The sequence below is a fragment of the Ahaetulla prasina genome, chromosome 4 (assembly GCF_028640845.1).
Source record: "Ahaetulla prasina isolate Xishuangbanna chromosome 4, ASM2864084v1, whole genome shotgun sequence".
NCBI lineage: Eukaryota > Metazoa > Chordata > Lepidosauria > Squamata > Colubridae > Ahaetulla > Ahaetulla prasina.
The window spans coordinates 60,475,596-60,497,124 of record NC_080542.1 but is presented as its reverse complement, the minus strand read 5'-3'; the positions used below and the strand labels follow the sequence as shown (position 1 = coordinate 60,497,124).

Genomic DNA, 21,529 nt, shown 5'->3' with positions numbered 1-21,529 from the left:
GTCAAATTTTCTGCATAGTTGAAGCTATTGTTAATAACATTTAAGAAAATTTCCTTCCACTGTAACTGAACTTATGCCTATCCAAAGTTTAAAATATTTAAATATTTTAAGTATTTAAAATACTTTATCAAGAAAATTAAGGAATTATCCAATTTTATACTTCATTTTATTTGATATAAGACTCTAATCTTAATTCCAGCATTGTTTTTCTCTGTGAGACAATTTGTAAAATCCCTCACTCAGTAGGAAGATAGCTCTATTAGTAAGTCTATTGGCCTATTGATCACATGCAATATATTTAGAATACAGAATAATAGAGTTGGAAGGGACCTTGGAGATCTTCTAGTCCAACCCACTGCTTGAGCAGGAGATCCTATATCATTCCAGACAAAAGGCTATCCAATCTCTTCTTGAAAACTTCCAGCGATGGAACACCCAAGATATCTGGAGTCAAGCCATTCCACCGATCAATTATTCTCATTGCTGGGAAATGTTTTCTTAATTCTAGGTTGCATCTCTCTTTCATAATCTTCCATCCATTACTTCTTGGGCTGCCTTCAGATATTTTGGAGAGTTAAGTCAACCCACTCTTCTCTGACAGATATTGGAAGATAATTCTGGAAAACATTGAATCCTTTAGATTCAAAATCCTTTAGATTCAAACCACTGGAGCAAGTAAGTTACGGTGTTTCTCAGATGTACAGTCAGTAATATCATTCTAACAGATCTGTTAGTTTACACAGCAGCCACTTGGGAATTAATTCCTTTCAAGGTGCATTGGAAAGGCAGAAATGTATATAATAGATTACACTGAATGCAGGATGAATGGATCTTTGTTTTTACAGCTATACAATTTCCTCCCACCACTTCTTTCTTCATAGTCCCTTGTGTCTGACTTTCAGCTCTTCAAACTTGTATATAGGGATATGGGGGAAGGACAGGAAACAACCTGTTAATGGATGCCATTCTAGTATTGTAGTGCTAGATACAATCCGATGAATTAATTTCTAGTAATCCAATAAACTAATATATTTATGAGAATGATTCTCGTCAGTTTTCTTAAAATGTCTAAAACTGACTTCTAGCTATTATTCTAAGTGCCAAATTAGTAGTTAGTAAATAAAGTCAGTATAAAATTCTAAAATTTCACAGGGATGAAAATGGTACACTCAATTTTATCCTACCTGTTTTCAAGTATATTCTCTTTTTCTTCACCTGGTTCATATTTGTCACAGACCAAACCACATAACATATCAGAAAATAAATTTATACCTAGTGAATCTATATAATTTCTATTACATAATAACCAAAAATATTTTTCTTTAAAAGCTGCCAATGGTGCTGTTCTTCTCTTATAGTTCCCAATAGCTTTTAAAAAAACAATTTTCCAGTCCAATGTAGGAGAGATAACATTGTTCTTAATTTATTTATTTATTTATTTATTTATTGTTTGAATTTATATACCGCCCTATCTCCCAAAGGACTCAGGGCGGTTCACAGGCATATAAAAACATCAATATACAAATTAAAACAATCATTAAAAAACTTATTCTACTGCCCAATTAATTAAAAATAAAAATAGATCTTAAAATCAATTTAAAAAACCCCTCTAAATTTAAAATCTAAAAAACTAAGCCAGTCCTGCACAGATGAATAAATGTGTCTTGAGCTCGCGACGGAAGGTTCGAAGGTCCGGAAGTTGACGGAGTCCTGGGGGGAGTTCGTTCCAGAGGCGGAGCCCCACAGAGAAGGCCCTTCCCTGGGTGTCGCCAGATGACACTGCCTAGCTGACGGCACCCTGAGGAGTCCCTCTCTGTGAGGCGCGGGTCGGTGAGAGGTATTCGGTAGCAGAAGGCGGTCCGTAAATAGCCGGCCCTATGCCATGGAGCGCTTTAAAGGTGATCACCAACACCTTGAAGCGCACCCGGAAGGCCACAGGTAGCCAGTGCAGTCTGCGCAGGATAGGTGTCACCCGGGAGCCACGAGGGGCTCCTTCTATCACCTGCGCAGCCGCATTCTGGACCAACTGCAGTCTCCGGATGCCCTTCAAGGGGAGCCCCATGTAGAGAGCATTGCAGTAATCTAGGCGAGACGTCACGAGGGCGTGAGTGACCGTGCATAGGGCATCCCGGTCTAGAAAGGGGCGCAACTGGTGCACCAGGCGAACCTGGTAAAAAGCTCTCCTGGAGACGGCCGCCAAATGATCTTCAAAGGACAGCCGTTCATCCAGGAGGATGCCCAAGTTGCGCACCCTCTCCATCGGGGCCAATGACTCGTCCCCAACAGTCAGCCGCAGCTGCAGCTGACTGTACCGGGATGCCGGCATCCACAGCCACTCTGTCTTGGAGGGTGTGAGCTTGGGCCTGGTTCTTCCCCTCCAGACCGTCGGCTTCCAGACACCGGGACAGCACTTCGATAGCTTCATTGGGGTGGCCCGGTGTGGAAAAGTACAGCTGGGTGTCATCAGCGTACAGCTGGTACCTCACACCGAAGCCACTGATGATCTCACCCAGCGGCTTCATATAGATGTTGAACAAGAGGGGCGAGAGAATCGACCCCTGCGGCACCCCACAAGTGAGGCGCCTCGGAACCGACCTCTGCCCCCCCGTCAACACCGTCTGCGACCGGTCGGAGAGATAGGAGGAGAACCACCGATAAACGGTGCCTCCCACTCCCAATCCCTCCAACCGGCGCAGCAGGATACCATGGTCGATGGTATCAAAAGCCGCTGAGAGGTCTAATAGGACCAGGACAGAGGAACAACCCCTATCCCTGGCCCTCCAGAGATCATCCTGCGACCAAAGCCGTCTCAGTGCTGTAACCGGGCGGAAACCGGACTGGAGCAGGTCTAGATAGACAGTTTCATCCAGGTGTAAGGAAACTGATATGCCACCATACTCTCTACAACCTTCGCCGTAAAGCGAAGGTTGGAGACCGGACGATAATTGCCTAAAACAGCCGGGTCCAAGGCAGGCTTCTTGAGGAGGGGTCTCACCACCGCCTCTTTCAAGGCGGCCGGGAAGACTCCCTCCACCAAGGAAGCACTCGTAATTGCCTGGAGCCAGCCTCGTGTCACCTCCTGGGTGGCCAGCACCAACCAGGAGGGGCACGGGTCCAGTAAACATGTGGTGGCATTCAACCTACCCAACAACCTGTCCATGTCCTCGGGAGCCACAGGGTCAAACTCATCCCATAAAATATCACCAAGACCACCCTCGGACGCCTCCCCTGAGTCACTGCAATTTTGGTCCAGACCGTCCCGAAGCTGAACGATTCTTGGGCTGCCTTCAGATATTTTGGAGAGTTAAGTCAACCCACTCTTCTCTGACAGATATTGGAAGATAATTCTGGAAAACATTGAATCCTTTAGATTCAAAATCCTTTAGATTCAAACCACTGGAGCAAGTAAGTTACGGTGTTTCTCAGATGTACAGTCAGTAATATCATTCTAACAGATCTGTTAGTTTACACAGCAGCCACTTGGGAATTAATTCCTTTCAAGGTGCATTGGAAAGGCAGAAATGTATATAATAGATTACACTGAATGCAGGATGAATGGATCTTTGTTTTTACAGCTATACAATTTCCTCCCACCACCTCTTTCTTCATAGTCCCTTGTGTCTGACTTTCAGCTCTTCAAAGTTGTATATAGGGATATGGGGGAAGGACAGGAAACAACCTGTTAATGGATGCCATTCTAGTATTGTAGTGCTAGATACAATCCGATGAATTAATTTCTAGTAATCCAATAAACTAATATATTTATGAGAATGATTCTCGTCAGTTTTCTTAAAATGTCTAAAACTGACTTCTAGCTATTATTCTAAGTGCCAAATTAGTAGTTAATAAATAAAGTCAGTATAAAATTCTAAAATTTCACAGGGATGAAAATGGTACACTCAATTTTATCCTACCTGTTTTCAAGTATATTCTCTTTTTCTTCTACTGGTTCATATTTGTCACAGACCAAACCACATAACATATCAGAAAATAAATTTATACCTAGTGAATCTATATAATTTCTATTACATAATAACCAAAAATATTTTTCTTTAAAAGCTGCCAATGGTGCTGTTCTTCTCTTATAGTTCCCAATAGCTTTTAAAAAACAATTTTCCAGTCCAATGTAGGAGAGATAACATTGTTCTTAATAACGGTAGACATTGCCCTAACAATAGATAGTAGACTAGGATACAAACTAAATTGAAGAACACAGTTTGGGGGCTACAGCAGGGAAGAGTATGCTAGTGGGAAAATTCTGTCTGTCCTATTTATTTTCCATACTTGCCTGCCTTTTATATAGCAAATGTGTGATTGGAATACATATTTACTAATTGATATCAAGATTCATAATCAGCAAAATAGGGTGAGGTTAATATTCTTATTTATGCATTTATAAAACACCAATTTGCTCAGAATATCATCAGATAAAGAACTGAGAGTACGTATCTCATCCCAGTGAACTAAGTAGATTTCTGAAAGAATTGAACCATAACCCCAGATAAGCAGCTGAAAAGCCTACTATTCTCTCTCACTAAGTGTTGATTTAATAGTTGCAGTGCAAGAGCAAAGCTGGAGGCAACTGGTGATGGATAACTAATTGCATGTTTTGTAACACACCATGTGGCTAATGATACACTAGTAACCTCTTGTAAAGAAGCTGATCAGCATAATGTAGTCTTCTACTCTTAGTCTTTGTCACTATAATTATAAACTTCAGTCTTATTTCTCTGTAGTCCAGATGAACTTAATTAAAGTTGCACATGCTATATATATAGGGTATGAAAGAGTATCTTTCTGATACTAAAAGCCATATGGTAATGGTTAGATAGTAAATAAAACCTTGAATGTTAGAATATCAATTAACATAAAAATCACAGAACCAAGTGAAATAAGGAGTATTTTTTCTGCTTCTGGAACACAATTAATTGCTTGGCCATTGTGAAACTACATAGTATAAAAGGATTGCCTTCAAAGACGCACTATATTCTACATGTTAATGGTTGAATAAGCAAAGAAAAAGTAAAGGACCAGAGGCAAATCTGAGATTCAAACAACAAAATGAGAAACTCCAACTAAAGAATGAAGATTGTATCCAAATTGAACACAGTTAAGAACAAATAAATACCAGAAAAAATGAACTGTTAGAGATAGACCAATGGCAACATATCATGCATAGGGAAAAACAGCTGAAAACAAAGTCCAATCCAATCCAATCCCAATGGAGCTGGGCAATTGATTTCATATCCTCTCCCTAGAAGAAAGTGTGCAGACATCTGGAGAAGGGACATCATCAAGAAGCGAGACTTTCCCAAGAAAAAATAGGCTCATGTAGCTCAATTCTCTGAAGAATGGAATCAGCAACTTGTAGATTGGACAATCAGTCTAGGAAAGCATGCTGTCTCCAAGAAGCAAAGATCAAAGATGTGATAAGCAGTTTACTAAAATAATTAATCCCACAGATTATTATCCTTTCTTCCTCTTTTATGTGGGGATGAAAGATACAACAAAGAGCCTGAAAAAAATATCAAGCATTATGAGCAGCTATGAGCAACCCAAATATTAAAAAAGGAAATATAGAAAGCATACACAAGATCAGTCAAAAGGATTTAGATTCCTAAACACTAATGCTAAAAGTATGAGGAACAAACAGAGGAAACTTGAAGTCCTAGTACATGACAGTAGTCATTACTGAGACTTAGTGGGATGCAACCCATGACTAGAACCTATTGTTAGAAGAATTTAAATTGTCCAAAAGAAACAGACTTAACAAAACAGGAGGGTGAGTTGCATTATATGTAAGAATTAACTAGATTTCTAGAAATGCAAAAAAACAAGGATAAAAATCTTGAGTTAAGATAAAAGGAAAAAGAATGGCATTGTCATAGGGTATATGCTAGAGGCAACTCAACCAAATAGATGAAATAGATGAACTTTTTGCTAATCATTTAGCTAAGGTATACATGAGACACACCACAGGAAATCATGGGGAACTTTAACTATCTGATATCAACTGGGAGACAAACTCTATCAAGTAGGAGATTAAACAAGTTCCTGACAAATAACTTTGTCATCCAAAAGGTAGAGTGTTGTGTCTTGTCCGCTCTCACCGCAGCCGGGGTCTGCTTATCTGCTCCCGAACACGGAGGAATGTATGCCTCCCGGCCCCAGTTCTGGCTCCATGCCCAGACAAGCTGCAGAGGAGGGGGCACCTCCTGGTCCCAGCCCTGGCTCCATGCCCAAGCAGGCTGCAGAGGAGGGAGCATCCCCCCGCCCCAGCCCTGGCTCCATGCCCAGGCAAACGGAGCAGCTAGACCCCTCCCCCTCCTCCACAGCATGTGAGACTGAGGAAAGTTTACTTCCAACAACAGCTGATTGGAGTGACCCTCGCATCAGAAGATTGGATAGGCGGAGGCAACAGAAGGAAGGGAGGGGCAGGCCTTAATGAGTGCTGAGTCATGGAGCCACACCCCATGGCCTATATAAAGGATCTGCTTTCTGGCAGTCTGAGTCAGGCAAAGTCGAACTTATCTTGCTGAAGTCACTTACTGGTCTCCTGCCTGCTCTGAGGACTTTGCTAGGACTTCGGGCAGAGCTGCAGAGGCAAGCCTGATTCGGATTTCCCTGACCCGGCCGTCAGCGGAGGAGTGGGACACGACATCGAGGAGGAAACCAGGGGGTCAGCTGTACTGGACTTAATTCTTACAAATAAGGATGAAATGACAGAGGGGGCTGAAGTTGCAGGAACTTCAGGGGAAAGTGACTATATCATACTGGAATTCAATATATGGGCATATTTAATTTAATGAAAAGGACTAGCAGCAATATGATAGAAATGTTCCAATAGTTGAGGGGCTGTCACAAAGAAGAGGGTGCTATCTTATTCTCCAAAACATCTGAAGGCAGGAGAAGAGGCAATGGGTGGAAACTTATCAAAGAGAAGTTCAACCAAGAATTAAGGAGAAACATACTGACAGTGAGAACAATTAATTAATGGAATGGCTTGAATCCAGAAGTTGTGGGTGCTGCATCACTGGAGGTTTTTAAGAAGAGATTGGACAGTGATTTGTATCACATAGTATAGGGTCTCTTGCTTGAGCAAGGAGGTTGAACTAGAAGATCTCTAAAGTCTCTTCCAACTCTGTTATTTTTATGAATAAACATCTTTCAGAAAGTTCAAAGCTTAGAAAATAATCTTTACTGACTATATTAGGAAAAAACTGAAAAAATATTTGTGTGGCTGCTTTAGATTCAATTTTTTGAGCACAGATTCTCCATTTTAAACTGAGTCTAAAACATCATTTGGTGGAATCCACCATAGTCTAGCATGCTTTTCAAATACCTTGACAATATGCTACTTACTGTCCATTCCTTTGATTATTCAAAAAGGAAACTATGAGTGCAAACTTCAAAATTCAGTGACGGTGCAATTCAGTACCGCTCTCAAAAATAATGTTCAAGTGAGAAAAATCAAACAGAAACAATAGGGAAATATTGTGAATCCTGTTAGCTGTTATTGTCTTACATTACTTCATTATGCAGAAATTGGACCAAGATTATTTACATTAAGGAAAATTAAGTTATTATTATTATTATTTACCAGATTCATCATGATCATGCTTCAAGTAAACAGGATCTATTTTAAAGGCACATGTTAAATCCAATCTCTTCTTCACCCTGCACAGATATTGAATATAGATGGTCACTGCTTTATTTAAAAGTTTACCTATTTCTATGAAAACTAGAAATAGAGATATAAGTTTAAATCAATTTGGATTAATAAATGGAGAAGTATTAACTGGAGATTAAACTTTAATCTCTCATTAATTAATTAGGGTTGCATTAGATAATTTCTAGGATCCTTTCCAAGTCTACAATTCTATAAAATAAAATAAAATTGACTACAATGATTAATGAATTCATCAGTGTTTCAGTCATTTAAATATACAGTCTCCTTATCTGATAAATATTGAATTTAACAAATCTAAATACGGCATTACATACATCCTAACCACTAGCAAATACTTCGTAACACATATTTTTCTTGTTTTCCTTTCAAATTTCAAGTACATTTTGGGGATAGAGTAAGACATCATATAAAATCTGGATTAACACAGTGAGTGGGTGATTTCTGCCAGAAATTGTAATTCTGTCTGCACAAGGCATCCTTTATCATGAATGAGCCAGAATGAAATGCATACTGTTTCATGTTCTCTTGATTCCTTATGCCAATGGAAGCATGTCAACAAATTGTGGAAATTCCTTCTTTGGGTTTTTTTTTAAAATTATAATGTGGGAAATAACCCTCTGGCTTGCTTTTCTAGGAAGAATGAGTCTGAATTCATGCAATTCCTTCTTAAGAAGAAGCAGCTCAGGGATCTTGGTCTACATTGAATGATAAGCAGCTTGTTTTAAAATTTGTTGAGTCACTTTTGACCTAAGGAACCAAAAAGGAGCAATCAATTGGTAAGATTAGTAGAGTAAACTAGAGTAATGGCACATAGATACTCCAGTTAAGTCTGCCTCCTACCATATTCCTTTAGAAAGAAATGTCATGTGATAACACTGTTAATAATTCTTGTATTTCCTTCTTACCACATAGTAGAACAATCAAAGTTGACCAGGAGCCACTTATGAGGGTTGAAGTTGAATGAATCTGCATACTACAAAAAAGAAAACAGACCAACTATTATAGCATGACCTGAAATAGTTTCCAAAATGTCATTCTTTAAAATGTGATAAATATTCATATGTTCAAAGACCTCTTTGAATTTCCAATTCAACCCATCTCAAAGGGCACTGCTGTGGAGGAAATAGGTGGATTATTAGGTATGATCACCATCTTGAGTTATGCATAAAAATAATGAAGACTGTAGTAATGGTCTGCACTACCTACATAAAAGGTACATGTATCACCTACATGAATGTCTGCCTTACCTACATGGTCTGCACTATCTACATGAAGGACTTCTGGCAAGGGATAGGCTGCACCTCACAAGAACCAGGATGTGTTGGGAAAATTATTAGAAGTGCTTTAAACTAAAACTGAGGGGGGAAGGTTACCAATCCTTAGGATCTTTGGGATCTATTCCCAACGTAAATCTCAAGACAACCAATCAAACAATGAGGTAAGGAGTGATGGGAAGGAAGAAAAACTCAGATATAAAGTAGGAGATATAGAAGCATACCCAAGGTCAGCTTTAAAGGGCTCAACATGCCTATAAGCAAATGCTCAAAGTTTGGGAAACAAATAAGATGAACATCAAGTACTAGTACCTGTGGGCAAGTATGATATAGTTGCCATTACCAAAACGTAGTGGGATGAAACTCATGACTTAAATGTACTGATGGAAGGATACAAGCTATTCAAAGGAAACAGACCTTACAAAAGTTGCATTATATGTAAAAAAAATTATTACTGGTGTATATCTACAGAAATGCAGAAAAACAAGAATCAAAGCCTCCTTTAATATATATGGGTCAATATAAAAGAAAAAAAGAATGACATTGCCATACATTTATACAACAGGCCACCCAACGAAACAGAATAAATACAATAGATAAACATTTTGCTAACCAGTTAACAAATGTATGGTTGAAACATACCACAGTAGAAATGGGGGACTTTACCCTGACATCAGCTGGGAGACAAATGTTGCATCAAGTAGGAATTTGAACAGGTTCCTGACCAACCTACCTGACACGTTTGTCATCCAAAAGGTAGAGAAAAGTACTAGAGGACCAGATATACTGGACATAATTCTTACTAACAGAGAAAAGGTGATTGGGGGGTGGAAGGGGTTTTTCCAGAACTTTGGGAGAGAATGACCATGTCATATTGGAATTTAATATAATGCAAACACAAACAGTAGAACATAATAAAAGCAGTGTCTTAGACTTTAAAAGATCTGATGTTAACAGAGTTAGAGCTTGAAAAGGATTCCATGGATGAAAATTTTAAAAGGGAAAACAATTCTGAAAAAAAATATTATAAAAGCCCAGTCCAGCTTAAACCACAGAAAATGAAAAATAAGAAATCCAAGAAGGAACCTGCATTGTTACCCAAAGAATTCTGTGACAACTGAAAGACAAAAAGGATAAGTACAAAAAAGGAAAGAAGGCACATAACTAAGGCAGTATACCAACAAGTAGCTCAAATATGCAAAGATGAAGTCAGAAAAGCTACAGCTCAGAATGAAGTAAGACTTGTAACAAATGTCAAAAATAAATTTTTAAAAAGTTTCTTTCAACATATAAAAAACAAGAAAATAGTCAAGAAAACAATTGATCCATTAAGGAGAGAAGAGGGCAAGGAAGTATTGGGCAGTAGAGAGAAAGCAGAGCTACTTTCAGTCTTTGCATCTGTCTTCATGCAAAAAGATAATAAAGCCTAACCTACAAAAACATAATCATAAAAGCAGACTAGGAATATAAATTAATATAAGTAAGAAAGAAAACACCTGTCTGCTCTAGATGAGCTCAAATCACTGGAATCTAATGGATTATATCCCAAAATTCTGAAGGAGCTGGCAATCATCATCTCAAAACTATTGAACCATACAGTGGTGGGTTTCAAATTTTTTTACTACCGGTTCTGTGGGCATGGCTTGGTTGGCATGGCTTGAGCATGGCAGGGGAAGGATACTGTTAAATCTCCATTCCCACCCCACTCCAGGGGAAGGTTATTGCAAAATCTTCATTTCCTCCCAATCAGCTGGGATTTGGGAGGCAGAGAATAAATGGAGGCAGGGCTAGTCAGAATTTTTACTACCGGTTCTCCAAACTACTCAAAATTTCTGCTACTGGTTCTCCAGAACTGGTCAGAACCTGCTGAAACCAACCTCTGGAACCATATCTTTCTTAGATCTGGAGTACCAGGGAACTACCAGAGAACTGAAAAAGAGCTGATGTGGTTCCCTTTTTCAAAAAAGGAGAACAAAACAGACCCAGGAAACTACAGACCAATCAGCCTGGCATCAATTCTGGAAAGATCCTGGAAGATCCTGGAAAACATATAACGCAACAGATCTGCATACACCTAGAAGCAAGCAAAGTTATAACCTGAACCCAACATAGGTTTGTCAAAAACAAATCATGCAAAACAAATCTTATTCCATTCTTTGACAAACTGGACATAATTAGTGGACCAGAGAAATGCAGTGGACATAATATACTTGGATTTCAGTAAGGTATTTGACAAAGTAGACTACAGGCCACTTCTTAGTAAGCAAAAAAAAAAAAAATTGGGATAAACAACATCACAACCAGATGGATTTGTAATTGGCTGACAAACCACACTGAATGAAAATTCCTTAATGGAACTGCATCTACATGGAAGGAAGTTGTCAAGACTGACTCCAACTTTCATCTATATTTAGTTTTGCTTGCAGCCTGACCACTTAGAGAAGGTTATAAAGCATGCAAAGCTGTATATAAGTCTAAGTGCTATTCCTATTGACGAAGAATAGGGGGGGATTGGAATGCCAGGGTGTGGAAAATGGCCCCTAAGCATCATTGGTTCCCATGAGACATTGCTCCCCCTCTCAAGCACATACAGAACAGGTGCCACAGTGTGAACATCTGGTTCCCCCCCAAAAAAAATGAACAGAAGTGATTGGTGGATGTGGGATACCCCAACATCTTCATAAATGATTTAGATGAGGGAATAGAAGGGAAACTTATCAAATTATCAGGTGACACCAAACTGGCAAGAATAGCCAACACCCTAGGAGATAGGCTTAAAATCCACATGGATCTTGACAGACTTGAACATTGCGCCCCATTTAACAAAATGAAATTCAGTGGTGAGAAAAGTAAGATTTTGCATTTAGGCAAAAAAAAACCAAATGTAAATGTTCAGATTATATTGAATGCACTACCAGACTCTGTGATCTCTTCCCAAAATCCCCAAAGCTTTAACCAAAACTATCTACTATTGACCTCACCCCATTCCTAAGAGGTCTATAAGGGGAGTTCATAAGAGCACCAACGTGCCTACCGTTCCTGTTCTAATGTTCCCTTTGATTGTATCCAAATTTCATATAGTTATTACATACTTATGCTTATATATATGCTTATATATCTTATAGTTATTTCATGCTTATGCTTATATATACTGTTGTGACAAAATAAATGAATAAAAATAAAAATAGGTGAAAGCTCGCTCAATAGCAATAACTGTGAGAGGGATCTTGGAGTCTCGGTGGACCATCACTTAAATATGAGCCAGCAGTGTGCGGCGGCAGCCAAAAAAGCCAAATGCAATCCTAGGCTACATTAACCTAACGATAGAATTAAGATGATGTGAAGTACTAAAACTGCTTTGTAAAGTCTTATTAAGAGCACATTTAGAATACTGCACTCAGTTTTGGTCACCATATTATAAAAAACATATTGAGACTCTGGAAAGAGTGCAGAAAAGACCAACAAAGATGATTAGGGGGCTGGAGGCTTCAACATATAAACAACGGTTACAGGAATTGGGTATGTGTAGTCTAGAGAAAAAATGGACTAGGTAGTGGCATGATAGTATTATTCCAGTATTTGAGGGCCTGCCACAAAGAAGAGGGGAGTCAACTTACTATACAAAGCACTAGAAGGCGAAACAAGAAACAAGGGTTGTCAAAGAGAGAAGCTTCCTATAACTAAGGAGAAATTTCCAAACAGTGAGAACAATTAATCAGTGGAACAACTTGCCTTCAGAAGTGGTGGATGTTCCATCATTGAAGGCTTTTAAGAACAGAATGGATAGCCACTTGTCTGAAGTGGTATGGGGTCTCTTGATCGAGCAGGGGGTTGGACTAGAAGACCTCCAAGGTCCCTTCCAACTCTGCTATTTTGTTAAGCCATAGGACTTAATGAGGGAATACTTTATTTTTCATGTGACTATAAATCTACCCCATCCTCACATATGTTGAACAAAGGATGTTTTGGGAGAGAGGGATGCTAAGAGTATCATATGTTTATTTCCTTTTCTTCCTTTTTGGGTGTCTATGTGTCGGTGTTGATATCAACTGCCTGAATGACTCCCTGCATTTTTCTTAGCAATATTTTCAGAAGTGGTTTGCCAGTGCCTGCTTCCTAGGGTTGAGAGAGGGTAACTAGCCCAAGATCACCCATATGGTCTTATGCCCAAGACAGGATTAGAATCTCCTGGTTTATAGCCAGGTGCCTTAACTGCTATACCTAATTGGCTTTTTTCACACAATTAATAAAGACTATTCTTGGATTAATTTGACAAAATTACTTAATTTTATTGGCCAAATTTAAGTACCTGCTAAAGCTATTTGAATTGGCACATTCTAAATACTGTCCTCATTATATCCCAATGGGGTTAAGAATGGCAAAAGACCTAATGATACTGTATGACCCAGCATCTCCTGTTGAAAGGAAAAGTTTGGGAATACTAGACTTCCCCTGCATCTTATTTATTTATTTATTTAATCATATTTATATACCGCCCTATCTCCCGAAGGACTCAGGGTGGTTCACAGGCACTTAAAAAACACATAAATACAATATCTTAACAGTTTTTCCATCAGGTTATTACTCTGTTATGTAAAACAAATGCTTTAACTTATCTGATAGAAACAGTGAACAATTCGGTAGAAGTAGGAAATTTATTCACACTTATTGAATGGTTGCTACCCTGAAAAATGCTGCGTTACCCTGCAAGTGATGATTCATTTCCTTCCAAAGCCAATAAAACCTATCCAGGAAATTACAGTGGGCTTTGTTTGCTGATAAAATGAAAAGAAGGGATGCTTTGCAGGTTGGCTTTCCCCCTCCTTCTTCTTTATTAGTCAGTAGCCAGTAGGCACTGACCTTCTCCAAAGATTGTTTTTTCTTCTGTTGACATAGAATTTATCTGACAGCTTGAAGAGAAGCCCAGGAAATTGCATTGCCCTTATCTAAGGAAGCACAGGGAAAGTAGCTAGGCATTATTGAAAAGGGGGGGGGGAATATAAAAGAAAAATATTATACACAGAATGTTAAACAAATTCTTCCCACCCAGGCTCTCTTGTGAAACAAAGCAAGAATTTTTCTACCTTGATTTTCAAATAAATGCAGGTAGGAAAGGTGATAATTAAATGGAATTATTTATTTCAAACAAATTGACAGTATTGATCTATAGTTATAGGACTATTCAAAAAGGAAAGGCAGCCTTGCTCATCATCACTTCATTTTTGCTGTTTCCTTTGAATGGAAGGAAAATCAAAGGAACTTGATTGATTGGTTGGTTGGTTGGTTTCATTTCTATTTTATTATAGTGAAATGAAAGGCCCAAAAGTGTTCTGACTAGTGGCTCAGTGGTTAAGACACTGAACTTGTCAATCAGAAAGGTCGGCAGTTCGAATCCCTAGTTAGTACAGGTCTCCTGCGTGAGTAGGGGGTTGGACTAGTTAACTTCCAGGGTCCCTTCCAACTCTATCACTATTACTATTTATGGTTCCTTTAGGATTGTGGCTAGGACACATCCAATGGTTCTGGCAAAAAAGACAGAAACACACAACAATATCTAAGGGTTTGTGAATGCTTTATGCTACTCACAAAGGAGTTTTTTTAATCTATCAGCCAAAAAGGACATTTCCACATAGCATAATTCTCACTAGATAACCTCTCAGTCAGGCACACACCTAACTTTTCAAATGACTATTCTGCTGGAGAGGATCTGGAGCTGGAGAGGATGAGGAGGAGTAGGTAGGAAAAAAGATTACACACCAGTAAGGATATCAATCATCAATCTCTTCCCTAACATGAGATAGGGGAAACAGCAAGTTTTAATAAAAGTCTATACCCATGGATTCTAAGGTGGCCTAGTACCAAAACAATGAAAGAGAGGCCTTTCCTCAACCTAGCAGGAGAGTTTTGTGGAAAGATTGGTAAAGGTCAAAGAGCCCCAGGTCCTCTTATCACTCCTACCAGATTTGGCAGCAAGCTGCCAGAATTGAGCAGGATCCCAAGAAAACTGGAGAGTCCATCTTCCAGCTCTTGTTAACCATCCCAAGAAATAACCAACAGATGCTCTAGAAAAAAGCATGGAGAAACAGGAGAAATTCTATTTCACCACATCAACCCCAAAGAATGCTATTTGAGGAGCTACTTTTAAACACATTTACTATTCTTCTGAAAGAGAAACATTTTCACTGTTTAAAAATATAAATTTAGGGCTCTTTGAAAAGAGCACTGAATCCATGTTTAAAGTAGCCTAGCTGACAGCAAAATATGATGGGTGCAGTGTGGTCGTTCTGGACAAGCTGTCTCCCATGTGTCTATTAAATATTTTTCAAACTTTTTTTTCAAACAAAGATCTAGTGCTTTAAATCTTGGCTCCCTGTTTTAAAAATAGGATAAAGAAAACAACAGGTGGTGGCAACGGCAACAGGCAGCTGATTGGTCGTATTCTGGGAGGCTGATCCAACCGCCAATTGGAGAGGTGGGATTCAAACGGTTCGAACGAACTATTTGTTAAAGTGAGGAGAATCAGCTGATCCCACCACTGCTGCCCTGTTCGTCAAGCAGTTTGCTGAGGATTCCCTGCCGCTGCCTGCCACTCCACCGCCTGCCGCCCTGCTGCCACCTACCACCCCATTACCCTGCCATGCCTGCCACACTGCTGCTGAGCCTGCTGCACCGCCACTGGGCCTGCCACACCGCCGCTGGGCCTGCAGCACTGCCATCGTTACCTGCCGCACCGCCACTGGGCCTGCCACACTGCCACTGCCGCCTGCTGCCCCTTCGCAGCTCTGGGCCTGCCGCCACTGCCACCTGCCACCCTGCCTCTGGGTCTGCCATCCCACCACCATCTTCACCTCCATTGCATCGCTGGGCCTGCCGCACCACGTCAACTGCATACTGTGTAGACCGTGAGCCCGGAGACACAGAGAAAGGTATGGCTTGGCTTCCAGTATTGGAGAGGGTAGGCAAGGGTTAGGGTTACGGTCATTGTCATTGGGGCACACGTGGTGAAATGGGGTTCCTCATGCCATCCATTTTCCCCCCATTGCTGGGCATGGTGTGGCTTCCTGCCCCACCACACCCATCAATGCAATTTGGGGATTGCAGACTGTGTTTTATTAGCACAGCAGGCATGCTAGAGCCTGCCTGGTTGTCTTTGTAAAGATAACATGGCTAGATTTTTTTTTCAGGAGGAAAAGAATCACCAATGTCCTGAAATTCTCAGCTTACTATTTGTTACTATAATTTAGGGTGGGGGCGTAATGCCGTTAGTGTGGCATGTACTATATACAGTATACTGATACCTTGCGTATGAATGTATGAACATGGTTTCAGCTACAGTGCTCTGTATTGTTATAAAGGACACATTACTGTTCTTTCTTGCAGAAAAATACTACGATACCTCCTGACACTACATATTGGTACAAGGATATCAAAGCAAAAAAGGCAAGCATATAAATTTTCTTTTAAACTGGATGTGATGAAATATATTGAGGAACATGGAAACAGAGCAGCGGAGAAACATTTTGGACCACCTCCAACTGAAAAAATATTAAGAGAGTAGAGGAAACAGGTGGATCAGCTGCAAAAAGTAAAAGATAAAAGTAAGCACATTTTTTGTGAGTTTGCTGCAAAGTGGCCACAGTTAGATGTGGACATGAAAGACTAGATCACACATCACCAGAATAATGGCTTTGCAGTTTCCACAAAAATGGTAATATATGAAGCCAAATGCATTTCTGTAGAGAAAGGCATCCAGGATTTTATTGGATCACCATTGTGGTGCTTCAGATTTATGAGGTGATATGGGTTTGCTATGCGCACCAAAACTAGAATTGCACAAAAACATGCCAAAAGAGTATGAGTCTAAGATTCTGGCTTTTCATACATTTGTGATAGATGCAAGGAAGAAAAATAATTTTGAAATTGGTCAGATTGGGAATATGGATGAAGTCCCGCTAACCTTTGATGTGCCATCTAATAAGACTGTTGATCTGAAAGGTACCAAAAGCATAACCACGAAAACCTCAGGACATGAGAAAACACATTACACGGTTGTGTTGTCCTGCTGTGCAGACTGTACCAAATTACCATCGATGTTAATATTCAAAAGGAAAACTTTCCCAAAAGAAGCTATTCCAAAAGGTGTTGTTTTGCATGTCCATGAGAAAGGGTGGATGGACAAAAGTTCGAATGAGAGTATGGGTTGAAAAAGTGTGGTCCAAACGTCTTGGAGGGCTTCTGAAAAAACCTGCTTTATTAGTGCTCAACCAATTTAGAGCACTTATTAGCGAAGCAACAAAGAAAAGATTTAAAGAAGTGAAGATTCATCTAGCTGTAATTCCTATGGGTCTTACCAACCAGGTGCAACCTCTTGATGTTTCCATCAACAAACTGTTCAAAGATTACATGCGAGAAGAGTGGAACAAATGGATGCTGGTAATCGTGATCTACTGGATGAATGAGGAGGCCAACTGTCACGCAAGTTTATGAATGGGTGAAAACATTATGGCACTCAATGAAGGACAAAATCGTTACATAGTCATTCAAAACAATGTGGCATTAGCAATGCCTTAGATGGAACCGAAGATGATATCATATATGAAGGTAGCAAAGAAAGTGGTATCAGTGAGTGATTGTGAGCAATTGAGCTTCCTAAATTCTGATACTATACCATTTGGTTCAGAATATATTTTTTTATTGTTTGCCTCCTCTAAAACCTAGGTGCGTCTTATAGTCAGGTGTGTCTTATACTCCGAAAAATACGGTAGTTAACTGATAAAAAGGTCTTGGAGCAGAACCAATAGAGATAACATTCTTGCCAAATGTGAAATCCATTATTCCTGTATCTGTATCTCTACCTGTTGGTAGAAGCTATGCATATGTAAATATATGAACCAAAATAATGCAAATGGAGATCAGCAGATATATAACCCACATAGCCATGCTCTTACATGCATGCCAATGGTGAAATCCAATTTTTTTTTACTACCGGTTCTGTGGGCGTGGCTTGGTGGGCATGGCAGGGGAAGAATCCTGCAAAATCTCCATTCCCACCCCAGTCCAGGGGAAGGATCCTGCAAAATCCCCATTCTCTCCCCACTCCTGGCGGAAGGATATTGCAAAATTTTCATTCCCATCCCACTCTGGGGCCAGCCAGAGGTGGTATTTGCTGGTTCTCAGAACTACTCAAAATTTCCGCTACTGGTTCTCTGAACTGCTCAAAATGTTTGTTACCGGTTTATCCAGAACCTGTCAGAACCTGCTGGATTTCATCCCTGATGCATGTGCATGCACATACACAAAACATACACAGGGTCACTCTGCTGGAACAAAAAAAGCTTTGTTTCCACTTCAGGAATGAGAAATTGCACTGCTCTGCGTTGGACATCCTGAATAATCTTAATACAGTAACAGTCTCCACTGCTTTATCCAGGATTTTATTTTAGATTTTAAAAGCCACATTATAAAGACTTACGTTAGAGAAAAGAGGGGAGGTATGTTTCAGCAATGTTACCTTGCAGTAAGGAATACAGATTGGATATGGAATTCAGGGCTACAGAAACCCAACCTCATTTATTAAATAGGCCGTTCACGTGTCTATTAGGATTGAATATATACTGTTATGGTTGAGTGATGGGTCAGTGTAGGATAATAATTGATATATCATCTGCCCTAGTACTTGTTAATTCCCTTCTTAAAATAGCCAAAGTGATACCAGGATTGGTAGAGATCATTCCAGTGTTCTTGTTCTAGGACATTACCTATTTATGCTGAGGCTGTTTATTTGAAAGAGTCTTATATTTAAAATTCTGATTAGTGTATAGCCCGTTTAATTGACCCTCTTTCTTGCCCCAAGAGCCCAATCAGCTTGCTGAGTCAGCAGAAATCTAAAGGCAATTAAATGGTAAGACAATAGCTGGAATTTATGGGGGAAAACTAGGGATAAATCATATTAAATCTTGGTTACATCTTAATTAGCTATATATTCCAAGATGAAAAGAGTAGCCAATACAGCACTAATCTGCCATTATTCTATCTGCATCAAAGAGACAGCATAGCACTTCTATACCATGTAGGACTTACTTTCCTAGCATTCTAGTGGGCAGAAGTCAAAGCAATCCATTGTTTTGCTGTGAACAGTTTACTTCATTTGTGGGTGAAGTTGTTAAAAATCACTGATGGTATGTTGCGAACACTGATGTTAATACCAAACAATGTCTTACACGACTGTAAAAGCATCAGCTAAATGGTCCGGTATGTTACATTCTGAATTATAGGACTCTGACTTGCCTCTACTCCATTGAGAAGGTAACGAAATTCAGGGCAGATGAAAGCACTTCCAGCATAGGCTGCATCGATATGCATCCAAATATTCTCCTCATTACCTAGGAAAAAACATATCTTAGATGCAATATATTTTTACCTAATTAAATTATTGCAAAGGTGGGGAGAACGATCAGCTGGCAGTTACCCCACATAAAACAGGAGAGAAACAGAACTAGCCATTTCTTAATGCAGTTGGCAAGTGGTGGCGTGCCGGATGGTGACAGTCAGAGAAGGAGGGTTTAATCCATGGTCTTGCACCTTTTCACATCCAAAATTAACCACCCAGTGACAAGCCTGATTGAAAGCTAAAGGAGCATGATCAGGATGAGCACTGGGAAAAGTACATTTTCTGCCAGTGCAAACATCTGTTTGCTCAAGGATAGGTACAAAGTACAATAGCTTGATAGTAGGGAGAAGGTCTAATACTCATAAAGTGAGCCTTTGGAGTCCCTGAGGCAATTAGATATAATTTATTTAATTTTTTTCCCATTAATTTCAAGAAAGTTAATTATAATCAACTTAATCTGAAATCTATCCATGAATTATAGAAGCAGCTGTCTAAGAAAAGCAGTGTAAATAAATCAAGAAAGTTCTGTCAATTGTCCTGAAATATATCCTATACTCTACTGTTAATTCTTAACAACTATTGACCTGTCATTAATGTCCCTTTTTGGGAAAGGTACCAAATAATAACAGTCATATAATGTCTGAAGTTTTACAAAAAAAGATGAATTATCTGGATCCATTCCCCATTGGCTATGGAAGTTTCTCAGCCTTCAGGGAATATAATCCTATTGAAAACATTTCTGCTCTTCTGGTTGCTCACTGTTTGCTTTTCCTACAGCCTGCTCATTTCCCAGTCCTCATGGGTATATATACATGGGTAGGCTCAGCACCAAGCTTCTTGTTTTAAGATAGGAAATAAACTAGTTCTATAGTGTTCCAAGGCTGCCTAGTAAGAATGGAGTGATCTACAATCCTGGTAATTTACAAGAGAAAATATTATATGAAAGAAATATTATGGAAGTCATACATGCTGTGGGTTCATTGTGTTCAATACTTTGTACATCATTGGTAATATTCAGTGGATGACCAGAAAGAAAGGCATTAAATCACACCTTATCTTCTGATGCTGCTGTTCTAGATTGGGATCCTCAGTCTTCAATGGTTTTTTTTAATGCTTTTGTTATTTCTTATGTATCTTCTACCATAACAGACTGTATATTATCCTCTTTTCCTTGATCATTGATCATTTCTATAAAATATCATTATGCAGGTAGATATAGGGGCATTCAGGCGATACCTGGAGAGAATCATACTGATCTCCAAATAATCAATAAGGAAGATTTTTTTTTTATTTTTTTTTTGCTCAGTGTTGAATGAGTGCTTGATGTTCCTGAGTTTGGTTGTTTTCTTGCAGATGTTTCATTACTCAAACTAGGTAACACCAGTGCTAGTAAAGAGTGAGGTTTGTTCTCAGTTTATATTCTAGTCTATTAGCTTGCCCTGCCAGTCTGGTTTCTGGTCACAATATTCCTGGATCAAGCGTTGCTTGGGTAAAGAGAATTTTTTATTAGTTTCGGTTAATAAATCAGCTGTATCCTTATCTAGTGAAAAGATAAAGAAACCTGACAATGGTGACACAAACTACCCACTACTTCATTACAACACATTCCTTGAAGAAGAATTATATGTAGTTAACCAAGAACGTGACAGCTTGTAAGGTCTACATCAGGGGTCTCCAACCTTGACAACTTTAAGACTTGTGGAGTTGAAGTCCACAAGTCTTAAAGTTGTCAAGGTTGGAGACCCCTGATCTACATCACACTTGTGTTGAAACAGCTCCTCTATATATCCCTTGTTTTCCAAGCTCAATCCAAAATTCTCATTTGGGGTATAAGGCTGTATAGAGCTAGACTCAGGATACCTACAGTGTTGCCTGCTCCTGCACAGTTTACTACAGATTTTCTATAGTCTTTTGCAGGCTTTGTCATGGATACGTGTTATATCAATAGCATTTTTTTTTCCTTGGTGGGACCTTTCATCATGGAACAAACTGCTGTTAGAGTGGAGGCCATTGTCCTCCCAGTTTAGGAGGGAGAAATCTTTTTGTCTGAAGTTCTAGAGTTCTAAGGATTTTACACTTCTGATTTATATATGCTTTTTAATGGTTACAAATAAGTACTAAAATATTGTAATTGATTTGAGATTGGGTAGCCTATAAATGACTAAAAATTATTTT

General features: G+C 39.3%; 1 protein-coding gene across 1 annotated transcript in view; it reads right to left on the bottom strand.

Moving 5' to 3' along the window:
* DDC (dopa decarboxylase) overlaps positions 1 to 21,529 on the bottom strand; it is an 81,105-nt gene that overhangs the window by 17,990 nt on the left and 41,586 nt on the right. Inside the window, exons 8-10 of the mRNA XM_058181690.1 lie at positions 19,252 to 19,346; positions 8,596 to 8,663; positions 7,601 to 7,677 (exon numbers count right to left, since the gene is read on the bottom strand). Of these exons, the coding sequence (XP_058037673.1) occupies positions 7,601 to 7,677; positions 8,596 to 8,663; positions 19,252 to 19,346 (240 nt within the window). The remainder of the gene's footprint in view (positions 1 to 7,600; positions 7,678 to 8,595; positions 8,664 to 19,251; positions 19,347 to 21,529) is intronic.